A 27451-nucleotide genomic window follows, 5' to 3' on the forward strand; every position below is an offset into this window, starting at 1 on the left:
CCAGCTGGACTCAGCGCTGCCACAAACTCTGCACAGTCAGTAGGTCAGCAGCCTTCACTTACTTCCAGCGCTCTCTGCACCATCACCAACTGTCCATCCATCATGAGGGAAATCGTGCACATCCAGGCCGGCCAGTGCGGGAACCAGATTGGTGCTAAGGTAAGAAAAGCTAGTGATGAAAAAAAAAAACCCCACCTTTTCTCTTCTTTTTTTGTCGTTATTTATTTATTTACCAGTTTAATAAAGTTTTTGTTCAAAGTTTTTCATTTTTAAATCATTTAAATTGCTGCTCTTTTTGTACAGTTTCAATACATACTTACTCTGTATTAAATCACGAAATTACTTGGAAATAAACTGATTAATTCCTGTAATTTACTAAGAGGACTTTTGTTTTTTATTTTTTTAAATGTACAAACATTTAACTGGACCCAGAACAATTGAGAGTTCCATTGTTTTCCCCCACTCCCCCTCCCCCTGACCATTTAAAAGTTACAGTATTCTTTTATACTTTAGCTAACCTCTTTGTAACCTACTTTCATCTAAAGGGGAATGTGCATATTTTGTGTTTTTATCATATGTTACATGAGTCTTGGATTTTTTTAGGTAAAAGATTGACAGAGCTGATCTAATCCTTTTATTAATAGATTGAAGCACTCTTAGGCAGAAACAATAAATCAGTGTAACAATAACTTTGCTATTACATATGATAATTTTTAATGAAGTATTATGAAGCTGTAGGATCTGACAAAAGAATGTAATACATGGCATATTAATTACAGCAATATAATAAGACTTCTGTCTAGCAGTAGTCTTTCATGCTTTCTCTGCACATGAATACAGTAACATTTGCAGATTTGTAACTGCAGGCAAAACAGTGACTCCAGTCACTGAGCTGTGATTAATGAAGCTGGCCAGACCGGAGCCGACTCACAGGGCCAGCTGCTGCCTTGGCTGCCTGTTGAGCTCGAGTCTTTGTCATCGAGGAGAAAGAAAAAAACAAGAGAAAAAAGGGTGAAAAGAAAGGAGAAATTTGCTGAGGCAGAGGAGAGGAACGCAGCAGGAGGAGGGTGAAGGGGGAGGAAGATAACAAGTGGTTCAGTGTCTACGCTGAATGCACAGATGAGGTCATTTAAATGGCTGCCTTTTCCAGGCAGTGTGACACATGCGCACGCCCCAGACCCCCCAAACCAGCAGTCCTCACCCCTGTTTACCCATCGGTAATAGGAAGGGTTTTCTATTTATCTGCATTTTGTTGGAACAGTTTAAAGGATTTCTTGGAAATCTAAAGCTACTTACCTCAAGCTGCAGCAGTTAGTGGATCAGTCAAGGGATGCAAAATGAATCCAGTGAAATACGGTTGTAAAAATCCCCCCAAACCACAGTTCATGATTTTTAGGCCACAGTTTCAGAACATATCTCAGTTTTTCTTCAGATGGATTAAAAGAAAGAGAAAAGACAAATGCTTCGAGATTTGTCCTGGATGCTCTTTGATCAGAAAAAAAACCTTTATAAATGCTGGTCCAAGGAGAAGAATAAACTCCATTATTCTCCTTTTCGCATTAACTAAAAACACTCAGACATTACAGCTTTTAACAGCATGCTCTAACTCTGCATTAATATTTCAAGCTGCAACCACAGTATCATTTAATTTGTAAGGTTATTCTGCCTCCTTTATGGAAGTGTCCCAGTAAATTAATTCAGCAATGAATTGTTTCAGCTATATAAAGGAGACATTTTCTTTAAAAACAAGCATGCAACCCTTGCTTTCCTTAGAAATTATGGATATTTTTTACTTTTTTGGAGATTTTATTGACTGATTAGTTAATTAAGAAGATAATACACAAGGTAAAGCTTTAAAATATTGTACATGCAGCCATACAGTCACAGTTTTATCAACTAGATTTTTAGTAAACTCTACAATTAAATAAGAATGAATCACTTATACAAGAACTACTTTAGATATCATAAAACAGCTTAAACATTGCGTGCTATGTAGCAGCATAACAGCCACCAGGTCATGTGATTTTAAGAATGTGATTCTATATATAACTTGAATTTTATTCGTACATTTGGCCTGTTCTGCCCTCGTACAGCTCAGCACAACAGCGGGTGGGGCAGCAGCATATGGGCTGACTTAGTCTCTGCTACTCAAAGGTCCTGATCGGTGAAGACAAGTGTATTTACAGCGGACTTAGTGAGGCTGAGGTCATTTCACAATGGATTAACTGTGCCTGAATTCACCCGCTTACCCAATCCAACCCAAATCTGCTGAGCTTTCCCACGTTTCTGGATAACTTCTCATAGATACGACTGAACAGAGGCTTAGGTTTTCAAATATTGACTTCAAAACCTGCCAGCTCACATGCGGTTTGCAGTTTCAGAAATCCTGAAGTGTATGTTTTTGCCTTGGACAAACCAACCTTTCCCCTGCTTATCTCTTTCCCTTAGACACACACGCACTCTCACAGATTAGGGTCACTTGACTGAGCTGGTGTGACAGTCTGTTGATGTTTCAACCCGTGAAACACAAAATCCTCTGAGAGAGTCCTGACCCTCTGACAGCAAATAGAACAAAAAGTTTTACTACTTTAAGCTGTGGGCAACTTTTTATGAGTCTGTGTATGATTCACTGAACCAGCTGGAAAAATCCAGGTGGGGGTAATTACACGACTTCCTCCCTGCCTTTCCTTTCTAAACTCAAATCATAGCTGAACTACAAACACATTAAAATATTTTCATTCAGCCAGATTAATGTGCTGTTAGCCTTTTAAATAGCCGCAAAACTTTAAACTTCAGGGTAAAAACAGCTCATAAAAAGAACATTATCTGGTATCAGTTTATCTTTGAAGTCTTTTTTTAAGCAAACATGTTAGCTCTAGCTTTCAGATATAAATATTTGTTGCCTTTTTCGCAGTTTTCTATCATTAAACTCACTGAACTGTATCGGAAGTTGTGAATTTCTCAGCATTTTTAATCTAAATGACAGATTATGTATTCATCACGTGACTGCGTGATTAAAATAAATCGGAGCTGCCGGTGTGCTCGCTCTTGTTTGCTTCTTTTATGCTCGTTTCTCATCAGCCTCCTGTACTTCCTCCTGTTTTCCTGTCCAGGTGTCAAAGCTTTGAAACTGCTTTGGCTTGTGCTTCTTCCAGGAAGTTTCACTCAGAGCAGAAACCAAATATATCCACAAGACTTACCTTTGATTATTTACTGGCATGAGACATAAAAGCACTGAGTGTATTTTGTTACAGTCAGACCAGCTGTGGCAGACCCAGAGTTTGTCTTCATATCCATCTATTTTCTTCACCACTTATACTGTTGGGAGTGTTTGTAAAACATGTTTTTACAGGGAGTTTCCTTGAAATCAAAAGAGGGCTGTTTGCACTGTTATCAGATTGTCTCGTCCACCCTCTCCATGTGATTTGCAACGTTTGCAAACTTGAGTCACATGCAGGCATCTTCTTTACTGTTTCTACACTGTGTTCACACTCAGAGACTTAAGCTGAAAAAACTCTGTAGCCTGACATCTTCTGTGTAGGAGATTTATTGAGGGACTCAATAAGAAATCTGAGCTATAAGTGAGAATCAATACTGCCACTGATATTGAGACATTATTAAAAGCATTTATGTCTAATCTAAGAGCTCCACAGCATGTTCAGCCAAAATTAGTTTAATGGTTGGAATGGAACCACGAGGTGACTGTTTGTCGCAGGAAATCCTTCCTGCGGTCTTACAGAACACGTCGCTGTTTTTAGGTGATCTTGTGAATGCTAACTGTGATCATATGTCAGTGAGTCTTTGGGAAGCACAGAGGTCAGAAGACTCTTGTTTTTCTTCTAAATTTGTTTGCAGTTATGTCCTAAATAACACCACAAAGACACCTCTTTGTGAGATGTTTCCTAACTTTGAAAAACCTTATTGAGCACTCTGTTAGCTCTTTAGTTATGATGACACATGGATGGTACAGGGGTTAAAAAAAGTGCTTAGTATTATGCTTGCTTCACATCATTAAGTGTATAAAACACTGACATGTGGATGCTTTCTGTATTAGTTCTTGCAGTAACAGCTTGTCCACCTTTATTTAGTTCTGGGAGGTGATCAGCGACGAGCACGGCATCGACCCGACAGGCACCTACCACGGAGACAGCGACCTGCAGCTGGACAGGATCAGCGTGTACTACAATGAAGCCACAGGTGAGTTCATCCCGACTACAGCGAGGTCTGTGTTTGATCAAATGAAAGAAGACATCTCCTCCCTGTGGAGACACCGGCTCACTGCAGCAGAGAAGCAGAAGATGCAGATAAAAATAAAGCAATGAAGCACTAATTTTTGGTTCGCTGGTTTCACATTGTTACAGGTGAGGATGTGTTATCTTCACCTGTTCTCATGATGACGTTTATTAGGGGGGCATGTTGCCTTAAAATGCCAGAAACACTAAACAAGCATGCATTAAACAAAGGTAGTTTATCCTGAAAAACATTTGTACCAAACTCTGTTTGACACAGTGATAGTGGACTATGTCAGCCTTAATTATTCCCAGTCAGAGCCTCAAATGTAGCCCAGGAGCCAGAAGGAGCCTGCCAAAGGCTTCATCCCACTGCTCTGGATGGCTTTAAACATTGCAGTGGAGTCAGTAATTACTCATTTAGTTTCAGTAGCATACATTTTCATGGCGTGGTGATGCCAGCATTGGCTTACTACTACCAGTAAAAAAAAAAATAGAGAAAGTTAAAAGTATTTCTGGAACCAGACGAGTTGTTCAAAACATAAAAACATAAAATACTGTTTCTGTTTGGTTCTGAAAACTTAACGTCTGCCTTTTACTTTGGTCTAAAAATGATATTGAACATGTTACGCTCTCTTAAAAAGGTCCTAAAAAGTAACAACAGGGGTCCAGGTTGAAAAAGGAGACAAGGAAGCAAAACTGTTAAATTAAAGGGTTTTATTAATGTTTCTACTAGTAACTAAACTAAAAGAGACGAACAAGCCGACATCACCTTAATTAAATTAAATTAGTTTTTCACATCCTTGCTTGTTTTTTGTTTTCCTAGTTTAGATTGTTGTTAGTTGTTTGCTTGCTGTAGTGCTGTCTCAACAGGACCTCATAACCTAGTTTTATTCCCTCTTGTGCTTCTTGTCTCCTTTCTGAACAACAATAAATCTCTTGAACCTCGAAAACCTCTGAGGGCTGTTTGTTGTAAATATAACTTGTTATGCAGAGGTTTAACTTGTCCACCCTCTTGAGATCAAACTCGACTGTTTGCGGCCCGTGAACTAAAACGAGTTTGACACTTCTGCCTTCAGTTGTTGCATAAACCTAATTTAACCTGACAGCCTAAAGCAGCCTAAAGTAAAGCTGAAAAATCACAGGTTGACTCAGGAGCTAAGAAACTAAATAAAATGGGCATTTTATTTTAATGAATGAAAATGAGCTGGATAAGCTTAGCGGAAAGCTCACAGGAGTAAATGGTCTGTTAAATATGCAGTTTAGCCTCAGTGTGTTGAGTCTAGACATCCTGTAACTTTGCAGTAAATGTCTCCATCTACTGGCTACATGAGATACTACAATCATCGTTCAGCTTTCTTTCTTTTTACACTTACAGCTCCTACAGGTTTACATACTTTTTGTTAATCTTTTATTTCATCTCTCTTTGTGTCTATTTTAATATATGCAGGTGGGAAGTACGTGCCCAGGGCCATCCTAGTTGACCTGGAGCCAGGAACCATGGACTCAGTCCGTTCTGGACCCTTTGGGCAAATCTTCAGACCCGACAACTTTGTCTTTGGTAAGAACACCACCTACTGAACAGGATGGGCTGCACTCGCTGAACACATGAACTGTTTACACATGAACTTTGGTCAGTTTCGGGACAATCAGGTCAGATTTTCCACTGTTTTTTTCCTCACATGTAGCACGCAGCAGGTACTGGTCTGCTCCACATGCACTCACATCACTGACTGTGTTATTAAAGTGAAGGAGCTGCCTGGATAGAGTGGGCAGGAGGGAGCACATTTGACTCCCACTCACTAACTGGGCAGGTAGCTGCTCTATGGGCACATCATCACGATCAACAGTCACTTGGACGTGTAGAGTGGGGAGCTGGGCGGTTAAAAACCAGCTCATGTTTGACCGGACAGCACTGGACATTTGCATTATCACATGCGCCTCTTTCAGGTCATCTCTAGAAAAGTTCAAGCCTGTGGTGCATGTGTGAAAACAGCTATAAAGTTAAAAATTATCAGATGGTCTGGAGCTGTCAGGGTTTGGACTCCTGATGAGTATCTGTGCTGCTCTATTTTGTGGCTAAAGTCACATCGAGTCCATCGGTCAAATTTAGCTCAACAGACTGTCCTACATGGCACAAACAAGCTCACTCCTGCCATAAAATCCCAGCATGAAACCCTCTGGGACCTGAGCTGACTGATTCTGACTCAGTACGATGCTTCAAAGCCAGGCTCACTTTCCTTTGTTGTTCTTTCCTTTCGCAAACACTGGGAAAAATGTTTTCTTAAACAGTTTGACTAAAAACTGAAACAGTATAATCAGCTTCACTTTTGTTTCCCAGGTCAAAGTGGGGCAGGAAACAACTGGGCTAAAGGTCACTACACGGAGGGGGCCGAGCTGGTGGATTCAGTCCTGGACGTGGTGAGGAAAGAGGCCGAGAGCTGCGAGTGCCTGCAGGGTTTCCAGCTCACGCACTCTCTGGGAGGAGGCACCGGCTCCGGCATGGGAACCCTGCTCATCAGCAAGATCAGAGAGGAGTACCCCGACCGCATCATGAACACCTTCAGCGTGGTGCCCTCCCCTAAGGTAGAGCATTGCCCCACAGGATGCACTTTTTAAAAATGACCTTTCAGTGCTTACTTATGGTAGTTTTAGAAGTCTGAGCAAAGGCTGCACAATAAAAGATCAGAAAAGTGAAGCCGTAAATCTGTGTTCGCTCTAATAATCAGCACGAGGCAAAGTCTGTAAGACCTCAGCACCTCAGTAAACACTTTCTTGATGACTTTGTGTTTTCAGTTGCTAGTTTTAAGTCATTTTGAAAATAATATAATGCTCATTTTGTAAATTATGTCCCAACAACAGTCAGAAATGAAGATAAAGCTGAGTATGAGTGACAGGTTGGCATATTTCAGTGCCCATATATCTGTGTTCAGCACTTTGAACTATGGGAAATAAATCTACTGCACAATAAATCGCCTGTTTGTTTATAATAAATGTTCATGCTATTTCTGCATCAGCCATGAGTATCGACGTTTCCTCTCGCTCTGTCTTCAGGTATCAGACACGGTGGTGGAGCCCTACAACGCCACGCTGTCCGTTCACCAGCTGGTAGAAAACACCGATGAGACCTACTGCATTGACAACGAAGCTCTTTATGACATTTGCTTCCGCACCCTCAAGCTCACTACGCCCACCTACGGCGACCTGAACCACCTGGTTTCGGCCACCATGAGCGGCGTGACCACCTGTCTGCGTTTCCCCGGGCAGCTGAACGCCGATCTGAGGAAGCTGGCCGTCAACATGGTGCCCTTCCCTCGTCTCCACTTCTTCATGCCCGGCTTCGCCCCTCTCACCAGCCGGGGGAGCCAGCAGTACCGCGCCCTCACCGTGCCGGAGCTCACCCAGCAGGTGTTCGACGCCAAAAACATGATGGCGGCTTGCGACCCTCGCCACGGACGCTACCTGACGGTGGCCGCTGTGTTCCGTGGGCGCATGTCCATGAAGGAGGTGGATGAGCAGATGCTGAACGTCCAAAACAAGAACAGCAGCTACTTTGTGGAGTGGATCCCCAACAACGTCAAGACGGCCGTCTGCGACATCCCGCCGCGAGGCCTCAAGATGGCCGTCACCTTCATCGGCAACAGCACGGCCATTCAGGAGCTGTTCAAGCGCATCTCCGAGCAGTTCACGGCCATGTTCCGCCGCAAGGCCTTCCTCCACTGGTACACCGGCGAGGGCATGGATGAGATGGAGTTCACCGAGGCAGAGAGCAACATGAACGACCTGGTGTCAGAGTACCAGCAGTACCAGGACGCCACCGCCGAGGAGGAGGGGGAGTTTGAGGAGGAGGTGGAGGAAGATGCCTAAGTGAAAGCAAGAAAAAATGATAAAAGGAGGGAAAAGTTAATAATCAAAAACAAACAAAAACATAGAAAAAAATTAAAAATGATGTGAAATGAAGGAATGTAGGAGAGCAGATGAGGAAGGTCAGAGGAGGGTGGAGGTCTGAATCGGTTAATAGGACAGAAGAAGAGCGGAGAATGTAGACAGCAGGAAAGATGATGTCATGACCAAATTAATGTGCCATGGTTTACTGTTTCGCGTGACGCCACGTAAGCTGGTTTGATCAAAACTAGTCTCCCAAAATCTTTGTTTTTAATTCTAAGTGCAACAGACGCACTTTTTATTTCACTACATACAAGGATTTTCTTTACTGTGAAGGATTCAGCTGCTGTTACACTGAGGTTAAACCAAACCCTGCTCCTACATTCAATCAAACAAGCTTAGTGTTTGACCTGTGATCAAAAACACACTTTCAGCCTCAGTGGAAAAATCATCTTCGGACTTCTTTGCTGATTTTGTGCAGAAGAGGTGGAAAGTGTATCTGTGACGCCTGATTCAAAACAAATAACTGAGCTGTGCAGTCGCACTGGGCGGCCTCTTCATGTTTGGCATCAGCTGATTGTTGGTTTTGGTCTTTTCATTGAGTTTGTTGAACAAAATTAGAAAATCATGTCGGCGTAATCAAGGTTATCACATTGAGTGTTGAGATAGTTTCAGGTGTGTAACCTTGTAGTCAGTTTAAGTAATAATAAATCATTCTGTTATCAGTGTTAATGCCTTTTATCAGTGTTATTTACCGTTTTGTCTCAGCTTTCAAGATCAACTTTCAGTGATAAATGTGATTTTGGGCAGCAGGTGAGAAAACGTTATCAGTATTTCTTCTTCTGAGGCAGATATGCTTAATTAGCTGGATAATCTCTCATTTTTGACGCTTTTGTCGCAACCTTTTTAAGACTGCATGAGATAAAGAGTCCTGTGTGAGTCAGTCTTACGCTTGCAGAATATATTTTTTCTTTTCCGGACATCAGGGTTTGCACCTTTGTGTAAACGTCTCTCCAGCCTCTGTGAACTCAGTGAGTTGTTTTTCTACAGCGTCGTGCTGTCATTAGCTTTTGTGGGGAAGAGGCATTCTGGTCTTACTAGACTGAAGGGAGCCATCAGTTATAATCAGGCCATTAATCTTTTCTTTTTCTTTTTTTAAAATCAAAGCACAAGATTGAAAGTTAATGTCAAAGACGGGAACATCTGTTATCTTCTAGTAAATACAGATTCTTGGAAGTGGTTAACCACAACAAAAGTCACATTTAGTAAAACGTCAAAGAAAATGATTTGCTTTCCTGTGATATATACATTGGCAGAGCGTTCATAGCAGCAGGATTTTTCTCAGACGCCAGCCAACGTTTTGAGGAGAAACACACTGCACATGCTCAGTGTCCATTATACTAGTAAGTACAGATCCCTTGAAGTGATTAGCCACAACAAAAGTCCCATTCAGTGAATTTCCAAGAAACAAATTCATTTTTAGATATATATTTATTACCAACCAATGTTAGAGGAGAAGCGCACTGCACATAACAACTGCTCTGTTTTCCTTTCATACCACATCTCAGGCTAACAGAGCCTTCAGCTCCTCTGTGTTAAAAGCATGTCGGCTGTTGTTGGATTAACCAATTCAACGGGACATTTTCCAATAAAAAAAAAAGTATTTAAATTCAAGCAAAGAAACATAAATCTGAGTGTTTAAAAAGTCAGAGTGACAGGAAAGATCAGCGTCTTTGAATTGTTAACGTTGTGGATAAAAGTTGAAAACTTCCCTCACTATTATTATAACCTCACTATTCAGGCCAACATCTGAAGATCTGAAGTCTAACCTTAACATTTCCTGAAACATGTTTTAAAAATAAAATGGCCAGGTGCTTTTATTTTGAAAGACAAACCCCCCAGCTGCTTTGCAGTTTTATATTTCGTCCTTTAACATATTAATTTAATTTTTCATTCTCCTAAATCTTTTCACACTGAGCCACTACAGTATTCACGTGAACTTCAGCCATGTTTTCTTTGTGTTTCCTCTGTGCTTCATGTTGTTTGTACTTTTTTTTATTTTGAAGCTCGTTTGAAACTGTTTCATTTGGTATCCTGTTGACTGTGAAACATTTGGGAGAAATAAAAACACATTTATAGGAAAAAAATCGCCTGCCGTGTCAGTCATTATTAATGATCAGCTTTTAGTCTGCTTGTAAACAGCTTTCAGCGTCAGCTTTCAGGAAGTCGGTACAATATTATAACAGCAATAAACCGAGTGAGAGCTGCAGGCAGAAGCAAACATCCAAAACATATTTTCCCATCAAAGCAAAGTTAGATTTCTTGAGCTGAAAAGTGTTTTTAATCTCATTTTTTATTTATCTCGGTATTTCTTTAAGATTAAGTTAGTATTGAGTTTATAACATGTAAGGAAATTATGAAAGATTTTAATCTGATTTCCACAATAACTTAAAGTCGTCTTCCCAACAAGCTAAAACATAAATATCATACGTTTGCTATAGTAACTCATTGTGTTTAACAGATGGCTATTTTATTATACAGCAAGGTTTTAGGTATCAAAGTGGGGATGCTTTCAGAAATTTTTAGCTATATTTATTAGTTAATATGAAATAAGCAGGAACTGTGAGTGGATAGGATAGTGGGGGTAAGAGCTGATCAGTTTTAAACAAGCAGGTCTGAGAGTATTTGCTACTTAGACAAGAGTAGACTTTAAATTTTGGGCAGAAGGTGGTTTCCAGAAGATTTGGGACGTGTTTCCCAACGTGAGGGACATAGCAGAAACCAAATAGTCTCTCAGTCTTTCCTCATTTCCTCATGGTGTAACATGTGGGAAACTGGAAATCAGAGAACAATCCAACAGGAGTGGGTGAGAGTGAGCCAGCCAGACTTTCTGATTGGTTTAAGGTGAAAGGGGAAATTGGAGAATATAATGACGTGCAGGGCAGAAGTAACAAATTAGCAAACCAGAAGATACTGTGGCTTGAACAGGAGGAGCAGGGCCAGGTTTAAAGATCTCCCATCTATACTTAAACTCCTGTTTTTCCTTTCACCTTACACCAATCAGAAAGTCTGGCTGGCCCACTCTCACCCACTCCTGGTGAGAGTGTGTCTGCCAGAGAGCTCCAGAGAACAGGGAAGAAAAAAGGGACAGAGGAGGCCATAACAGCTACACAGGTAAGAAACAAGGGATTAAATACAAATAACCAAAACATAGTCAAACAGGGTTAAAGTTGATCCTGTTTTCTGCTAATGTACATCTTAAATCTGGGTACCTATACTGTATACACTGCAGGTGCATATACTTAAAACATGACACATCAGTAAATACATAGATCAATAAGCACAAACACAACTGACTCAATAAAAATTAGCAGGAGTGATCCCTTTCACTCTGTGGGGGGAGGAGGTTACCATCTGCTGCAGTGCTCGTTGCTCTTTGAAGATTTTCATTATAACTCCTCTGTGTGTTTGGGGTCGCTGTGCTGCTGCAGAGCAAATCTGAGGCCCATCAGAGGCTCCCCTAGTGATGAATGAGCATCTAAACATCTTCAGCACGTATGCACGTCAAGTCTGGACAACTAATTCAAGTATAATAATGTCCAGACTCCACAAATAGGGAGATAAATAGCACTTCTACAGGGCCTGCACCTCCGGCAGGTCGAGGCTGTGATTCAGTCGAAAGCAGTGACGCTGGGGGCTGGCATAAATCAGGACCTTGGACAGCATCAACAGAGAAGTACAAGTCAGGAAATCGGGATCTTGGTCAGCACCTCCTCAGTAAGCCGGGAAGATGAAAGACCGCACTAATTTACATCCAACATAGATCTCTTGTTGATTTATTGCTAACAGTGTAAAACAGAAATGACCCTCTGGGTCAGTCCAGATTTTTGCATCCATTCTAAGACAAATAAATAAATAAATAAAGTAGAATAGTACAGTGCATTAGACTATGAAAATGTTTCAATAAAGTAAAGTCTTTTTCTCACATAAATGAAATGTGATGAGTCAAAGTGGCTCAGTTAATATTTTTTTTAATAAAATTAAAATATAATATTGTAAAACAATTATTTTTAGAAACTGATAACAAATGTGTTCAATCTAGTAAAATGCAATAAAAAAACAGAGATTCTAAAAACAGCCCAAACTTATTGGAGAAGAGTGCTGTCAATCATTCTCTGGCACAATGACAAGAGCTGTTCCAGTACTGCTTTTACTACTTTTCTGCTTGTGTTAAGATGCTGGTGCAGTAACATTAAGCACTGCTGCTTGTAAACAGTTGTTCCACACTAAAATGAATTTAAAAACACCTACAAACAACCATGACTGATGAGCACCTGTGGCCTGGTATACAGAGGTCTAGTATACCTCCAAATTACATCGATGAGTTTATTCTACTATTTAGCAGCAAACAAAAAGAGAACAGCTGTTTTTTAAAATGCTGTTTTAAAGCAGAGCTCACCCAGCTGGGTGATGGCTTAGAATGGGAAGAAAGGATGCATATTAAGTTACTCCCACCTCATGTATGCTTTTCTAGCTGTTGATCACACATGTATGCAATAAATTAATCTGATGAAACACAGAAGCACAGTCTAACAACTTGTTGTTATTTGGCTACACATCTGCAGGGAGTTATTTTCAATACTTTTGTGATTTTAGACTAAAAAGAGATAACTATACACAGTTAGAAGTTGCTATGGTAACTTGCCAGCCCCTTACATTACAGCTCAATAAAAACTGGAAATTGGGTCTTTGCACCTCATACTGACATTACTCTCTGCGAATACATGATCAGACTTTATTACAGGGTGCCAGCTTAAACTGAGAAACTTGATCTGATTTGCACCAGCTCTCTTATATTAATAACTAATATGCCAATCTGCTTTCTATTTTTGTTTGCCCTACATCCATTGGTTAATAATTTTCTGCCTTTGCAATGCACATTAGCATCATGTTATCTGTAGATCTTTAGGATATCTGTTGAATTTACTGTAGATATGCAGCATATTAATGCAAATGCTGAATATTTGCATTAATACACAACAGAGGAACTTTTATTATTGCAGCACTGGAGCTCTATGTGTGCACTGTGACAGTTAACAGTACGAAGCTGCCTAATGTCTTCATTAGAACATAATGCAAATCTTTTTACCGACTCAGCAAAATGCGTTTTAATGACACTCCAAAAGCTTCTGCATGTTTTATACAGCTTAAGGGGTTTTCTTTTTTTTTGCAGCGTGTTAATCACATTGCCCTTGTGATTAACAGGAGACCATTCACATGCCACTTATTGATTTTAAAAGGTGTGCCTGTCACTTCCTGTAATTGGCTTTCTTCATTTTTGATTTGTAGTTATCTACCACTTCATGGGTTAAATATGTCTGTGTTTTTATGTAAATCTTGTTGATTGCAAAGGAACAAAGCGCTTTAATGTAACTGAAAAAATAAGAGACGAGCACATGCTGTTAGAAATAAATACTATAAAATAATAATTATGTAAATGTACGAAAAACGACAATGCAAAAAAATATAAACATAAACATAAAATAGTTTTCGATGGTAATTTTGAACAACAGGCTGGAGAAATCGTGCATGTGTGATGGTGGCCTGAGGTTAAACTGCAGAGCGGTTTCTTGTGGCTCCGAGCCAGAATCGACGCTTTCTACCGAAGCTTTCCGAGCAAGGCCGAAATGAAATGGTCCACAAACCCGACATCAACCGAAAGTCCTCAGCCCACTCCCGAATCGGCCTCATTGAAGTCTCTAGTTGTCGAGTTGGGGGGTGATGGGGTGGACGAGATTGGTGAGATAAAGAAGGAAAAACATTTCCATCACTCCTGAGCCCCTCCCTGTCCAGTGATTTTCGGATCTGAGGCTTGACAAAGGTAATTACCCTCATCCATTTATAATTGCATATTACAACGACTGGTCTTTTTTTCCTCGTGATTTCGCTCAGTCAGGGAGGTAGTGGGTTAAATTCTGCAGTTTTTCTTCGCTGTTTTGACTATTTGCTTGTGTTGAGCGCTCGCACCGGTGATGTAGGGCGTGTAACCACCGGCGGCAGCAGTTACAGGGATTTCCTTCACACAATAATAAAGCAATTAACGCTACATTAGGGGCAAACTTTCTGAATTTCCCGGGAAAATTGCAAATTCCACAGCATTCAGGCAGAAATCAAAGCGCTGCGTTTGTTTGCATGGTGCCACTGCGCACAGTGGCCTCCTCCATTCTCCTAATTTTGGCTTAATTCTGTAAATTCATTCGTGTTTCTGCTGACGCCACTGAAAAAGCAGAGTCTTTGCACTCATGCTGATAATCAGATCGCCAAGTGGTTTAACGCTCGATATGCTGTATAGCGTATGATCCCGTGCTGCCCCTGGCTGTGGTGCATTATCGTGTGCTGTGTTCGGGAAATACCCGTCTGAAAACAGGGTATTTTCCAGGCAGAAACCGTTATGCAATGCACTATAGCACACACCACAGCCTCCCGCTGAAGGGGTGAAGTATTGGTCACTGAAAAGTCATTTACATTTTATTAAGAAAATGGATGGATGAATAAGTGCTGTGGTGAACTGTGAGAAGCCTTGCTTTTATTTTGTGGTAAGTACATGAACCAAGCCACCGGTCTGTGCGTCATATTTATGAAAAATGCTTCTTATTAGGGTTCGTTTTGCTACAAATCTCCTCTAAGTGACGTGCCAATATTTGATTACTCTTTACTTAAACCATAAATTGATGGTTTACTGTTACTCCTCTGACATCTGTGAATTAATGAAACAAAGAGAGTCTCCATTCATGTTCACTCTGTCCCTTTACTCCCCTCCATTTTATCTGGACATCGACAAATTGGGACCGGTCCCATTCATGCTGGTGTTGGTCGTGACACACCCTTGGCTGCACTAGCTGCTGCTTCTGGCTTTGTGAGCTGTATAAGGAGGGGTTAAAGGGGGGATGGGGGTGGAGGTGCAGAAGAGAGTACATGCAAGTCCACAGAGTGGAGCCAATCTTGAAGGTGCAGCATCTTTAGATTTGAAGCTCCACTGCTGATCACTCTGACTGGAAAATGGACACAAGGGAGAAGCTTTGGATTAGCATTCTGAACATCAGTGATGTTCAGCATTTTCAGGTGGTGCAGAAGGGACCAGGTACCACTTAGGTGTGGCAGGTAGGAAATAGGAAAATGCTTCTAGGAAAAAATAGCACTTGAAAATTGAAAAGTCATCGAGTTATAACCATCACAGCTGACCTCCATAAACATGCATTACCAGCATTGTCAGTATAAAACATGCATGCAGCCACCATCACTCATTAGTAAGGGAAGTGTCAGTTAAGCATTTTCTCTGTTCCCATCTTGGTGTTTTGAAAGTGGATGTCAGGAGTGCACATCAACTTTTACCTCTAATAATGACCAAAGCTTAAAAAAACCCCCAAACTTCAAGTTTCACTCAGTATGACCTGAAACCACTGAGAGAGCCTATGAAGTCATCAGGAAAATGTCTACTGAGATTGTGGAGCAAGCTAACAGAGAGCTGTTTTTACAAAGCCTTCTTTGGAAGTTTAGATGAGTCGCCCCCTGCTGGCCATTAAAAGTAATTCAGGTTTAAGGCTTTTCTGCACTTCTGTGGAAGCTACTTTTATCTTTTATAGCATCTTAAGTTAATTTCTTGCAAAGTAAAGGAGTTGGAGAATAGTAGATCATAGATCAACCCCCCCCACCCCCCCACCCCACCAATCACCACCTTACAGCAGTGAAAGGGGGTTGACGCCATCAGGGGTAGGGTTATAGCAAATTGGTCTCAGGGGAGGAATCAGACAAAGAGCGATGGAAAACCCTAACAGAACAGCGTTCTCTGAGTTGGTTAACCTCGGCTGGAAGTGGGAAATTGGGGCTCTCTCTCTCAGAGCCAGGCCTGTAAGAGGTGTCTGGTGACCAGGTCAGTGTAGATGGGGCCTGTTTGGGCACAGCCAAAAAAAGATAACGTGGTTTAGCCCCCCTGTGGACCCACCAGTTGTGTCGGCGGGCACTGGGGTTCGAGCATGTGGACCCTCAGCATCACAGACTGGTTTCTGGAACACTGTGAGGCATATGAAGGTGATTTATCGTCTCAAATTCATATTTAAAGGTTTCAGTGCATATGATTATATTACTTTTTATTATATAGTTATATATGATGCAGTGTGGAGGACAACACTGTGTCCACCTCTTATTTCCACCTGTGCTTGCACTCGTGCGACAACACAGTTTTTGAGAGTCGAGGTACCCCAAACCTTCACTTCTTCTGATGTTATTGAGAAACTGTCACTGCTGTCTCAGTACAGGTGGAGGATATTTGACATTAGTGCGCTATCATCACAGCTTATGAGTCAGACTAACCTTGAAAGGAATCAGAAGGATAATTAATGAGAGAGAAGACAAAGAAGGGAAAGTGTTTGAAGAGAAGATTAGAAGTACAGAAAGACAAACAGGAAACCAGAATCAGATTGAAGGTGGGAGATGAGAGAGCTGATACTGAAACAGGAGGAGGATGGAGGCATGATGCTGCTGCCCTCCGTCTTGTGTGGGAGAGCAGCGATGAGGTGGAAAAGGCTCTTAAATCCGTCAGTCACGATTGATGTCAGACTGATGAGATCAGCCGGGAAGATGTACCCTCCGAGCCTCTCACCGCGGGGCGGCTGCTGGACGTGTCATACGCACTTCACTAAATGCTATGCCTTGTATAGTTTGATTGATCCTTTTAGTTATAATAGGAGACATGAGAGCTGTGACCCCATTTAGACTCAGCCTCTATAAATGGACACGAGAGACTCAGCCAAAGGACAACGATTACATCTGTATAACAGGCCTCTTAGCTTATTATGACTTTCCTCTGACGCAGCGAGTGAGATGTTTAGAAAACCAGAAACTCTGGAAAATGCATCATCATACCTGCACTTGAAGAAATCCAAACCGGTGGTGTCAGGTGTGAGTTTTGTTTCATGCACAGCCACTACTCCCACCGCACTTCACTGAATAGATATTCCATGTTTTTAAAGTGGATGTGTACATTTATGTAATCAGCAGCAGCCTGTCATTTTCCCGTCAGATGCATGCTTCCTCTCAATCAATGAATCAAACCTGTGATTTATGTCTTTGCTGCAGCCCAGCATGAGCACTCACATATGCAATGAACTAATGCCACTGTAGAAGATTAAAGTGAGATGATTTAAACCTGCTTCAAAAGGGCGGCGATTAGAAAATATGCTATGATTACTGTGTTTTCTGCAAAGGACTAAGAGCCTCTGGAACAGTTTTCCTGCCCACAGTAATGCTAGGGTGTCATTTTGAAATGTCCTCACATGTGTTGATGTGCTGAAGGAAAGTGCATGGGCTGTCACCTCTTTTTTTCTTTCTTTAAATAGCACTCTAATCCCTCATCTGAAGGAGCTGGCAGAAACGCAGTGGCATTTTATTGTTCTCTCAGTCTGAAGATGCCGTGATTCCCTCTTTTCCACCATCCTGAACTGGATCCAGGCAGGAAAATAAATTATACTTCCAAATATGCTGCAGAGCTCTGAAACCTGCTTTAAATTTAATAACCTTTTGCAGGCTGAAATCTGTAATCAGCAGGAAGAACCACTTTATTTGAATAAAAACTGAATTATCAGCAGGTATTTGGCATTCCTGTTCATTTCGTCTTTGTTGTTCAGAGTTATGTGGAAGGTTCAGTAAGTTTCAAATTAAAAGCGGACATATTTAGCCCGCGCCTGTTTGTGTGTTTTGTTTTGCTGAGCAGGCGTTTTGAAGTCGGTTGTGTCAGCCGCCCCATTAGAGCGGCGCTGTCGAAACAATGCCAAGGATGGAAGCAGGTGGATTGATTATTGTCATCCAAGTGTCAGCCTGATTGCAGGTGTAGTGTTAGGACAGTGGATTTGTGTTGTAGATGAATGCAAGTCTTTGATGTGAATCTGCAGTTAATTTAATACTTCGATAGTATGTCAGTCTTTTACACCCACATGTCGTCGTGTTCCCCGACAGGATTATTACTAGCTTTTATAAGATGGACACCGACGGCTATAGACACGAAGAACATGAAGTAGTGACTCCTGTAATGCTTCTTTGACGTTCTCCTGAATACTGCATGTGTAGCTGGAGCTCATAGTGCAGCACCTACCTCTTGTCTGTGAGGGGCATTTAGTTAGAAGAACGGTGGCTTAAATGAAGTTTGGTCTTAAAATTAAAGAAGCTGAAGCAGCTGGTTTTAGACAGTGAATATAATGGGGCGCTACACCAGCATAAGATGATAAAGGATGATGTTGACCTGTGAATAATGTAATGAGCATTCAGGCCTACTTTAACGACAGCTACTCTGAGTACTTGACTACTGTTTTTTAGCATTGATTTACAATAATGGGGGCCTGCTTAACTGGTCAGTAATACTTGTAATCCATTTGTAGTCCATTTGGACTACAAATAATGAAAGATCAGGGTATACACCTCAGTGGCCACATCATTAGTCACACCTTACTGTATCAGGTTAGACTCATTTTTACGTTCACAACTGCCTGCATTATTTGTAGCAAACATTCAACAAGGTGCTGGAAAGATTCCTCAGAGATTTTGATCTGTGTTGGCATGAAAGCATCACACAGTTGCTCCTGATTTGTTGACCGCACATCCATGATGTGATCCTCCCATTTCAATACACCCCAAAGGGAAAGATTGAGATCTGGCGACTGTGGAGGCCATTTAAGTAGAGTGAGCTGGTTGTCATGTCAGTTTTGTGACATGGTGCATTCTCTGGCTGGTAGATGGGTACACTGTGCTTGTAAGAGATGGACATAGTCAGAAACAATACTCAGGGAGGCTGATAAGGCTGATAAGAAACTATAATCCCCACCACCACCCTGAACCACAGATAAAAGACACGATGGAAACCGTGGTTTCATGTTGTTCATGCAAAATGCTGAAGCGAGCCGACTGTCAGAGTTCTTCTTCATTCTGATTCTCAGTTTAAGCTTCAGTAAGTCGTCTTGATCGTCTCTACATCCCTAAATGTTCATTCGATTTTTGCATTAACCAGTTTATGTTGTTAATCTTTCTACTCCTTTTTGTTTCTAGCTGTTTCATCGTGTCTGTCTTAATCTTTCATCTAATTATCCCACCTTAATAACTATGCTACTACTGCTTAGTGTAAGCCGGTGCAGTTGCAGCTAAAGGTCAGTCCCCTCGTGCCAGCTGGCTCCTGTCCAGCTCATCATCCCAAAGTAGTGGCTGTGCACTCTTGCATTTAAATATCTCCTACTTTGTCTTCATTTACTCTTCATCTTTTTTCTCCTCTTGATTCCTCCCCTCGTCCTCTGTTGCAGTTTGTGATCCTGTTTCGTGAGTGGAAAGCCGATTATCTCCCAGCACCACGGGAGACACGAGGAGCCGCTGTTCAGCTCACGCAGCACAACATCATGTTTTTGTCTTGAAGACACTTTATCTATAAAACTTGACTTAATAATATATTTGACTTTGCAACAGCACTATAGGTTTTCTTGCCAAAGAGTGTTGGCGGAAGTCTACTCTTAGATATTTAACGAGCTAATTTGCGAAAAGCTCCTCAATGCCGCACGGCGGTGTAGAGAATTCAGGGGAGGGCGGGGTTGGGTGCTTCTCCTCAGCTTGAGGACAAAAATTGAAGTTGACATGCTTCTACCTTAGCGAGGGGTTTCTAAATTAAACACAGAAGCTAACAAATATATCTTGTCAAATAAAATTATGGGAAATGTTGCATTTTTTGAAAACCTGGAGCCACGATCCTGCTATAAAAAGCCTTTTTTAATTTGTTTTGTATTGTCTGTGGGTTTCTCTTCTCTTTTGTGTACAGATCAACTGTTCAAGATGAAAGTAATCGGCGCCGCAGTGCTCAGCGTCCTGTTCTGCACGGGTAAGCAAGAACATAATCAGTCACCAGGGAGAGAGTTTAGATAGATGAACTGTTGAAACAGACTTCCTGCAAAACCACATTTGTTTTAACTGGGTGATTAGCATGGATGCTGTGAAAGCCTCACCAAAGAAGCTAAAACACATTGTGATCTAGTTAATTTCCACTTATTTCCTTTCATTTCGCCTGTAATGAAGAATCTGGCTCTTTGTTTTTGTATCCAGTCTATTGTTAGCTGTCATTATTGGCAGCATTTACATTTCAAATGCTTTAATGCTTTCTGCGGAAGCTGTGTGGTTTTTCACTTGGAACAAAGGAAATGATTTAAAGGTTTTTGTATAATCCAGCAGACTAAAAAGAAACGCGCATTCAAATAAACTCATTTTAAACTAATCTTTTGTTGTTTTCCCACAGTCCTGCCAGCATCTGCAAAAGGTAAAAATGGTTGTTTGGATGTTAATGCACGCCTGAGAACGCTCTTTGAGGATTATTATATTATATACATGACAAAGACAGAGTGTTTGTGCTTAAAGCCAAGTATAAAAACTAACAAAAAGAGTAATTCAACATATCTAATAAAAACATCTTGATTGCTTCTACCAGTAAAAACGGAACACAGGACAGCTTTCTTTGGCGAGGACGTCCACATCGATGTCCCACGCGGGAATGGCAGCGAGGTCATCTTTAAATCTGCGACCAGCGAGTCCTACGACATGCCGCTGATCACAGCGGGGAAAGTGGTGAATCACAACATTTCCTATTCCAACACTTTGGGCTACCTGGTGCTGGAGGATGTGCAGGAGCAGAACGAGGGCACGTACATCATCAAGGACACAAACAATCCGAACACTGAAAGGCACTTCAAACTCATCGTCAAGGGTAAGCCTCCCTCTGTCTTCTTCATGTGCTTTAAGTTAGATTTTTTTAAATGTGGTTTGGAAACAGGAAAAACGCTGGACACAAGAGATACGAAATACGAAATAGACATTCTGTGCAGGCCGGCAGTATAACCGTGAAAGAAATTATAAATGTTCTCTATGATCGGTCTTAATTTTTAAATTTCACTTGTCTTACAGCAAAGATTGTTCAACTCAAACACACAAAGAAGACCAGGTTTTACTTGCAGGAAGCCAGAAAATACAAATTAGTCACCATCTTAAAAGGAAACGCAACACGTCATGTTAGATGACTCAAAAGCGCTTTGGGGCATCTCATGTGTTTTTAAAGATGTGCTTTGTAAATAAAAGTGACTTTACTTGACATAAGCTTGATAAGATACACACTGTGCTTTACGTACATGAAGATACAGGACCCATGTTGACAATAGTGCAGAAGAGAGGCGAGAAGAGAGCGCTGACAGGGTGGAGTGAAGGGTGAAGACGAGTGTCAGGAGTGATTATGACTAAAGGATAGCAGCAAGAGTGAAGATGATAGCGAGAGGTGGTGTGTTTGCTGGGTTTTGTTTGGAGCTGACAAAAAGACAAAAGCCAGAGGTGGAGGTGGCACAGATGGAGATCAGTGGAACAGCTCAGGTTAAGCAGGTGGAGACAAAGTCAGAGAAACAAGAGATGGTTTGTACACGTGCAGAAGTCAGATAGTAGATATGCTGGACAGACGATGGTAAAGATGGAGCTGCCAGGCAGGAGGAAAAGAGGAAGATGACACCGAGCATTCATGGATGTAGTGAAGGAGGACATGAGAGGGTTGGGCTCACTGAGATTTCTCCTGAGAGTTTAATATTTACACTGAGGTGACTTTCGCCACAACATGACAAATTTCTCATCTTTGACTGTTTGTTCTCTGTGTCGATGCTCAGACTGCGCCTTGGAGCAAATTGTCAAATACGGAGAAACCTACTACATCCATCTTAGCAACATTAAAGGACCCATCACCCTGGAGTTCAGGTATGGTCATCAGAGTTAATCAGTACCAAAGCTGGAATCATTTTCTTTACAGATTGTTTGAATGTTTTGAATGTGTGATGAGAAGATCCTGGAAATGGTTAAAAACAAAAGCCATAAAATCTAGAAAAAGGGAACACAAAGCAGAAATCTAGAGATAACAGATGGGTGGGTGACAAAGGCCAAAGGGCTGTATACACAGAGGACTGATCACACATTAGGAAACAGGTGGGAACATCCAGGGAAACATTAAGTAAAAGCACAGAAGACATACAAAGAAAAACAGTTACCAAAAATAAACCAGAAAGACACACATGACAGAGAGAGGGGACGACTAGAAACACACAAAGGAATAACAATAAAACACATACAGAGGCTGCTCTCCAGCTCCTTCTGTGTTACATCTATTGCGTGTTGAAATAAGCCAGAAATGAATTAATAAAGAGAAGAAGAAACAGGGCGGTTAACATCTCTGGAAACATCCTTAATCGCAGTCACTGTGTTACTTTATCTGTTCTGTATTATTCTGATTTTTCAAATTTCACAATTTTTAGGCCCAGTCCGTCTCAACTTAATCAGTCAGAGACGCAGTACACAACCGAGCCTCCACCTGTGGTGCTGTACGACCAGACGGGTGTGTTGGCAGAAGAATACATGAAACGCCTCAGCGTGTCGGAGAAGCGTGTGGTGCTGCACTCGGTCAGGATGACAGATGAAGGCAGCTTTACAGTAAAAGACAGCGAGGGCAAAGTCAAGATTCGGACCTGCCTGAATGTCAGAGGTAAGTGAAGATCTGAGCTTTACAGCATCCTGTCGGCTTTAATCGATCACTCGGTGTTAAAGTGAGTCATTCTGTGTGCGTGCAGATGCTTTGTGCCTCTGACTTCCTGTCAGTCAGTAGCTCTTTTCTTTGTATTTTACTTAAATTCTACCACAGCTCTTGTTTATTTTCCCCGAACGTATTTACACTTCATGTATTATTTTTTCTGCTTGGCCCACCTGCAGTGACTCTGCCCCCAACTGGGGTTTGTGTGTGTAGTTCTTAACCACACAAGCCTAAGGCTACACTTATAAAATTTTGCCTGAGGAGAAAAAAATCCAATTTAGTCAATAAAATAAAGTGTCAGGTAAAAATAAGTAACCTTGGGCTCTATGCAAGAAAAAAACTGTTGATGCACAGTAAGGCTAATTTTAAATATTGTTAGTTCAGAGTGTGATTTGAAATAGAGATTATAAAGTTTTTGCAATATTTTTCTACCTAATCAAAAGTGACAAAAAAGCCACGAGACAATCATTCAGCTGGTGTTACTGAACCTGCTTTTAATCAAGTCTTAACTTCAGCTCTTCTGATATGTTCCTGAGGAAATAAAAAGCACTCAATCCTGTGTTTACTGCAGTCACAGTAGTAACAGATGGCCTCCTCAGTTATTGTGTTGTGATTGGCAGTCTCCAATTTTCTCTTAATAAATATGTCCTGGAACCAGAAAAAGGGTCTCTAGAGGTTAAGTAGCTGAGTAGCTCGATGTGCCTGTCATTTATTAAAGCCTCCATAGTTTTTAATAAGTGATTTGCTTTTTGTGCTTTTCAGGTTTTCCTAGATTTTCGCTAAATGGTCATGTTGGCTGAGTGCCACTGTCTTAAAATCTTTAATCTCAGAAAAAAGGTTAAACCCACCTATAGGGATTCTGAGTTCAATCAAAAACACATTTACTTTGGTGAAGGTTACAGAGCCAAAATATTACAACTGAAGACTGATAAATATCACTGAAATTAAAACACCGCTGAGTTTCTACAGCAACACAAGAGCTTCTGTGAGGCTGGTCTTTGAGCTAAATGCCAACATTTGCATACTTTCATGCAGATAATGTAGTTATGTACCATTTTAATTAACTAGTATTATAACAATATACGGCTAAGCCTCGTGGGAGACTTTATTATGAGTAATATAGATGTTCTTTTTCATAACTGTGTGGTTTTGTGTTTCAATGTCATGAGTAATTTATCTCATTGGGAGGATGAATGTCCACCAAATTTCATTAACCAAACTCATTAACCTCTAATCAGTTCATCCCATGTTTCAGTCCAGCCTCAGTGCAGCAGACTCATTGAATGAATGATTGATATGTTGCTTCATACTCAATAGTTTCTCCGTGCTCCACCAAGTCAGAGTGGGGTCCTTCCTGCCCACTGCTGTTTGTCGGGGGTGTGAAAGGGAACTGAAACGCAGGACTCACAGACACAAAATAATAAAGTGAAAACAAATTTTTTTATTTGGAGGAATGTCATAGTTCATAAATGAGGCTCAAAATGCAAAACAGATGTTCAACACACTCAATTGCAGGAACCTAAGAGGGAAAATTAACAGTTGCTGATACAAAGGACGAAGGGAAACTGGGGCTATATAAACACAGACACTGAGGGTTAATCAGGGAGTTAGACACAGCTGAGCCTCAAAGCACAGGTGAAAGTAATCAGGAGAACGACACAAGTGAAGTAAAACTAAATTTAAAACACAACTAACTAACAAACTAAAACAGAAAGGAACTAAACAGGGAAACTGAAGACACAACAGTAAACTCAAAATGAGAAGTCAACAAAAGAAGAACCCGAGGAAACTAATACTTTTGTACGAGCAGTAACTGTAACTAAACGTAAGAAACAAAAAGATAATGTAAGACATAAAGACTCAAACAGAAAACCAAACAGATATTAATCTCTGGCTCTCTGCCACTGCATGTCTTTTATCCTGTCTTCCTTCTCTCATCCCATGCAGCAGATGGCCACGCCCCTCCCTGAGCCTGGTTCTACCAGAGGTTTCTTCCTATTAAAAGGGAGTTTTTCCTTCCCACTGTCGCCAAAGTGCTTGCTCGTAGGGGGTCATCGTTGTTTTTTTCTCTGTACGTATTACTGTAAGGTCTGCCTTACTGTAATAGGTACAGCGCCTTGAGGCGACTGTTGTTGTGATTTGGTGCTGTATAAATAAAATTGAATTTAATTGAACTGAATATTGTTTAATAAGATTTTAAAAAGTCCAAAAGACATACAACCCTGGGTCTCACTGGCCTAAAGATAATCTGGGAAAACATCCCTGTTTTATTATTATTAAACATTTCCACATGTTTACATGTAATTTTCACCAGTGCAGCACAATGGTCTGTTTTAAAGACAACTATTTTGCTGACCCCTTGTCTTGGGTTAGGACAGCAGGGCATCCACAGACCCCCACTAATGCAGGCTGGCTTAGAATCATATGATTACGTTTGTGGTGACACATTTATATCCTGTGTTTATGCTATTGTGGTGAGCAGCATCAGATTTAAGTTTTATATTTGCTGCATTTAGAAAAATTAGTCTTCCAACAGGTTAAATCAAGTTTAAATTTCTCTGAGCACACACACAGAACTATGTGTGTTTTTTGGTCTGCCACAGATCACCTGTATTTCAAGCACCTCGCCTATGGAGACAACTTCAACATGCAGCTCCACCTGCCCTACTCCAGCGTCAACGTCGTCTTCAAGCCCAAATCAGACAGTCGGGGCCGAGCCATCGTGGACGAGGGGGTTGTGGTGACGCCGATGGACCCGCTGCTGGAGGGCAGGGTGAACGTGGAGGGTTCACATCTCACCTTGAAGAAGGTCCAAGTGTCTGACTCGGGTGTCTTCAATGTGACAGACCTGGCTGGGCATCTTGTAGCTGCTGTCTACATAGATGTAGCCCGTAAGTGAAAAAACACATTTAAATGAACAACATGCTCTGTATTGCTGTTGGCTAACAAGCATAATAAACTAATTAGCATAATTTTTGTATTGTAAAAATGCAAATAAAGACACAGAGAGGGCTGCTAGCATGTTTGCAAGTCAGTGTAATACAACATGAACTACATGAACAAAGGCTGGAAGCAAAGAGAGACAGAGCACCGGGCTTACCATCAAACTTTTATCGTATTCAAACTCACGCTGAGAAGTTGGAGCATCAGAATCAATACAGAGAGAGGAAAGTGCCTCTGACTGATAAATGAAGGACAAATGATGCCTGAAATCATTTCCAGCTTTTTTGCAGCTAATGGGACCGTAGATTACAAAAGAACCTCGTGTTGTATTAAATAAGACTTGAAGCTAGCATTTCAAATCAAAAACTCATTAGGAAAGTGTTTGCTGAGTCATAGATGAACTGAGCTGTGAGATAGTTTCCTCAGCCAGAGGAGTCGCCCCCTGCTGGAAATGAAAAAAGCATTTTTTTTCTGCATTTTTTGCAGCTTAGCATTTCAGGTCCAGAGGCTACATACAGCTGTTATACATTCATTTCTGATTTTCCCTTTTTTAAAGAGCAGACACTGAAGCTGGTCTTTCTGTGTCACAGTGTAGTCATAAATATTAATAATTTAAGCAATAACATGCTGAAGGATGTACAACACTGCAGGCTGCTGACATTTATGTGCCTGCGTGCCCTCGATGTATTTCTATTTTTATATAAAGTGTAATACAAAGGGAGTCAGAAGAGCAGAAACCAATGAATAATAAATAAATTAGTGACATTTTACTTTAATACTTCCAGTTTAACATTTGTGAGTAATATTTATAAATATAATAAATGCAAGTGGATAAGAGCACCTTAAATCCCCACATCGGATCGTTTAATTCCTGCTGAGGAGAAAACGCATGATATTTATCATGGCTCTGCAATTGTGTTTTTCTGTATTATAGTTCACGATGTTAAATGCTTATTTATTTCTTATCAGTTTTATGCGGGCGATGTTGCCGGCACATGTGCACGGATGACTGACGTGTTAACAGCAGAAAATGATGAGATTTAAAGGAGGCAGAGATGAAAGCTGATATCTGTTCTTTCAGGGTTTTGAAGCATCATTCCTGTTGTCACAGAAGACTCATTATTACTCGCCATGGTTGTTTTTTCCTTACCCGTCCTCGTCTGTCTCGCTCAGCTTACAAGCTGCCTCCCCTGACTCTGGCCATCCTCGCGCTGCTGGGCCTGGTTGCCCTCATGCTGCTGGCGTGCCTGCTGTCCTGCATCTATAAAGTACATAAGAGGAACGAGAAGAACAAGAAGTTGACGCTTATTGCTCAGCAGGCTGGCAAGAGTGACGGCGAGGCTTTCAGACAGGTAACCCCCATCTTTAGTTCTTTATTTCTCTTGGTGGTGTAAAAGAAAGTGAGCAGCAGGACAGTGATGTCTGTGATGGGAGGGAGAGGCAGACGGTCCTGCTCCTGCTGTGGGAGTGAAGATGGTCAGCTGGTCAGCTTCCTCCCCTCCAGTGCTGCACCAGGCAAACATGTTCACACCCAAATTAAACAGATCACCGTTGCTGAGGATGACTCAGTGGAATTGAACTACAAAGGAACATTCCCAAAACTGATATCCAGGGATGCTGACACAGACAAAAGGACCCCGAATTTAAATAACATAGAAAAAAACATGCACACCTTTTTTATAAACATAAATACACATACACACAAAAACTAGTTTTGATAAATTAAGACATACATAAAGACATCGGACCATGTATACATATG

General features: G+C 41.2%; 2 protein-coding genes across 3 annotated transcripts in view; both read left to right on the forward strand.

The window, feature by feature from the left end:
* Positions 1–10261, forward strand: LOC101486495 (tubulin beta chain). The gene is made up of 5 exons (XM_004572645.3): positions 1–159; positions 4089–4197; positions 5680–5790; positions 6571–6815; positions 7284–10261. The coding sequence occupies exons 1-5, from the start codon at positions 103–105 to the stop codon at positions 8094–8096; spliced, it is 1335 nt and encodes a 444-aa protein (XP_004572702.1). The 5' UTR covers positions 1–102; the 3' UTR covers positions 8097–10261.
* A 3462-nt stretch (positions 10262–13723) lies between these two features.
* Positions 13724–27451, forward strand: part of LOC101486774 (uncharacterized) — a 31303-nt gene continuing 17575 nt past the window's right edge. For both annotated transcript variants that reach the window (XR_013095180.1, XM_004572646.3), the window contains exons 1-8: positions 13724–13995; positions 19963–20022; positions 20434–20454; positions 20623–20898; positions 21836–21923; positions 22475–22701; positions 25350–25637; positions 26863–27041. Coding sequence is in view for 1 of the 2 variants with exons in the window: in XM_004572646.3 (XP_004572703.3) it covers positions 19977–20022; positions 20434–20454; positions 20623–20898; positions 21836–21923; positions 22475–22701; positions 25350–25637; positions 26863–27041 (1125 nt within the window). In the remaining variant the exon portion in view is untranslated. The remainder of the gene's footprint in view (positions 13996–19962; positions 20023–20433; positions 20455–20622; positions 20899–21835; positions 21924–22474; positions 22702–25349; positions 25638–26862; positions 27042–27451) is intronic.

The sequence above is a fragment of the Maylandia zebra genome, linkage group LG22 (genome assembly GCF_041146795.1).
Source record: "Maylandia zebra isolate NMK-2024a linkage group LG22, Mzebra_GT3a, whole genome shotgun sequence".
Lineage (NCBI taxonomy): Eukaryota > Metazoa > Chordata > Actinopteri > Cichliformes > Cichlidae > Maylandia > Maylandia zebra.

Excerpts from the sequence above, each read along its gene's own strand:
- LOC101486495 (XM_004572645.3), top strand. The coding sequence starts at position 103 with ATGAGGGAAATCGTGCACATCCAGGCCGGCCAGTGCGGGAACCAGATT. Across the intron at positions 160-4,088 it reads GGAACCAGATTGGTGCTAAG|TTCTGGGAGGTGATCAGCGA; the intron begins GTAAGAAAAGCT and ends ACCTTTATTTAG. Across the intron at positions 5,791-6,570 it reads ACCCGACAACTTTGTCTTTG|GTCAAAGTGGGGCAGGAAAC; the intron begins GTAAGAACACCA and ends TTTGTTTCCCAG.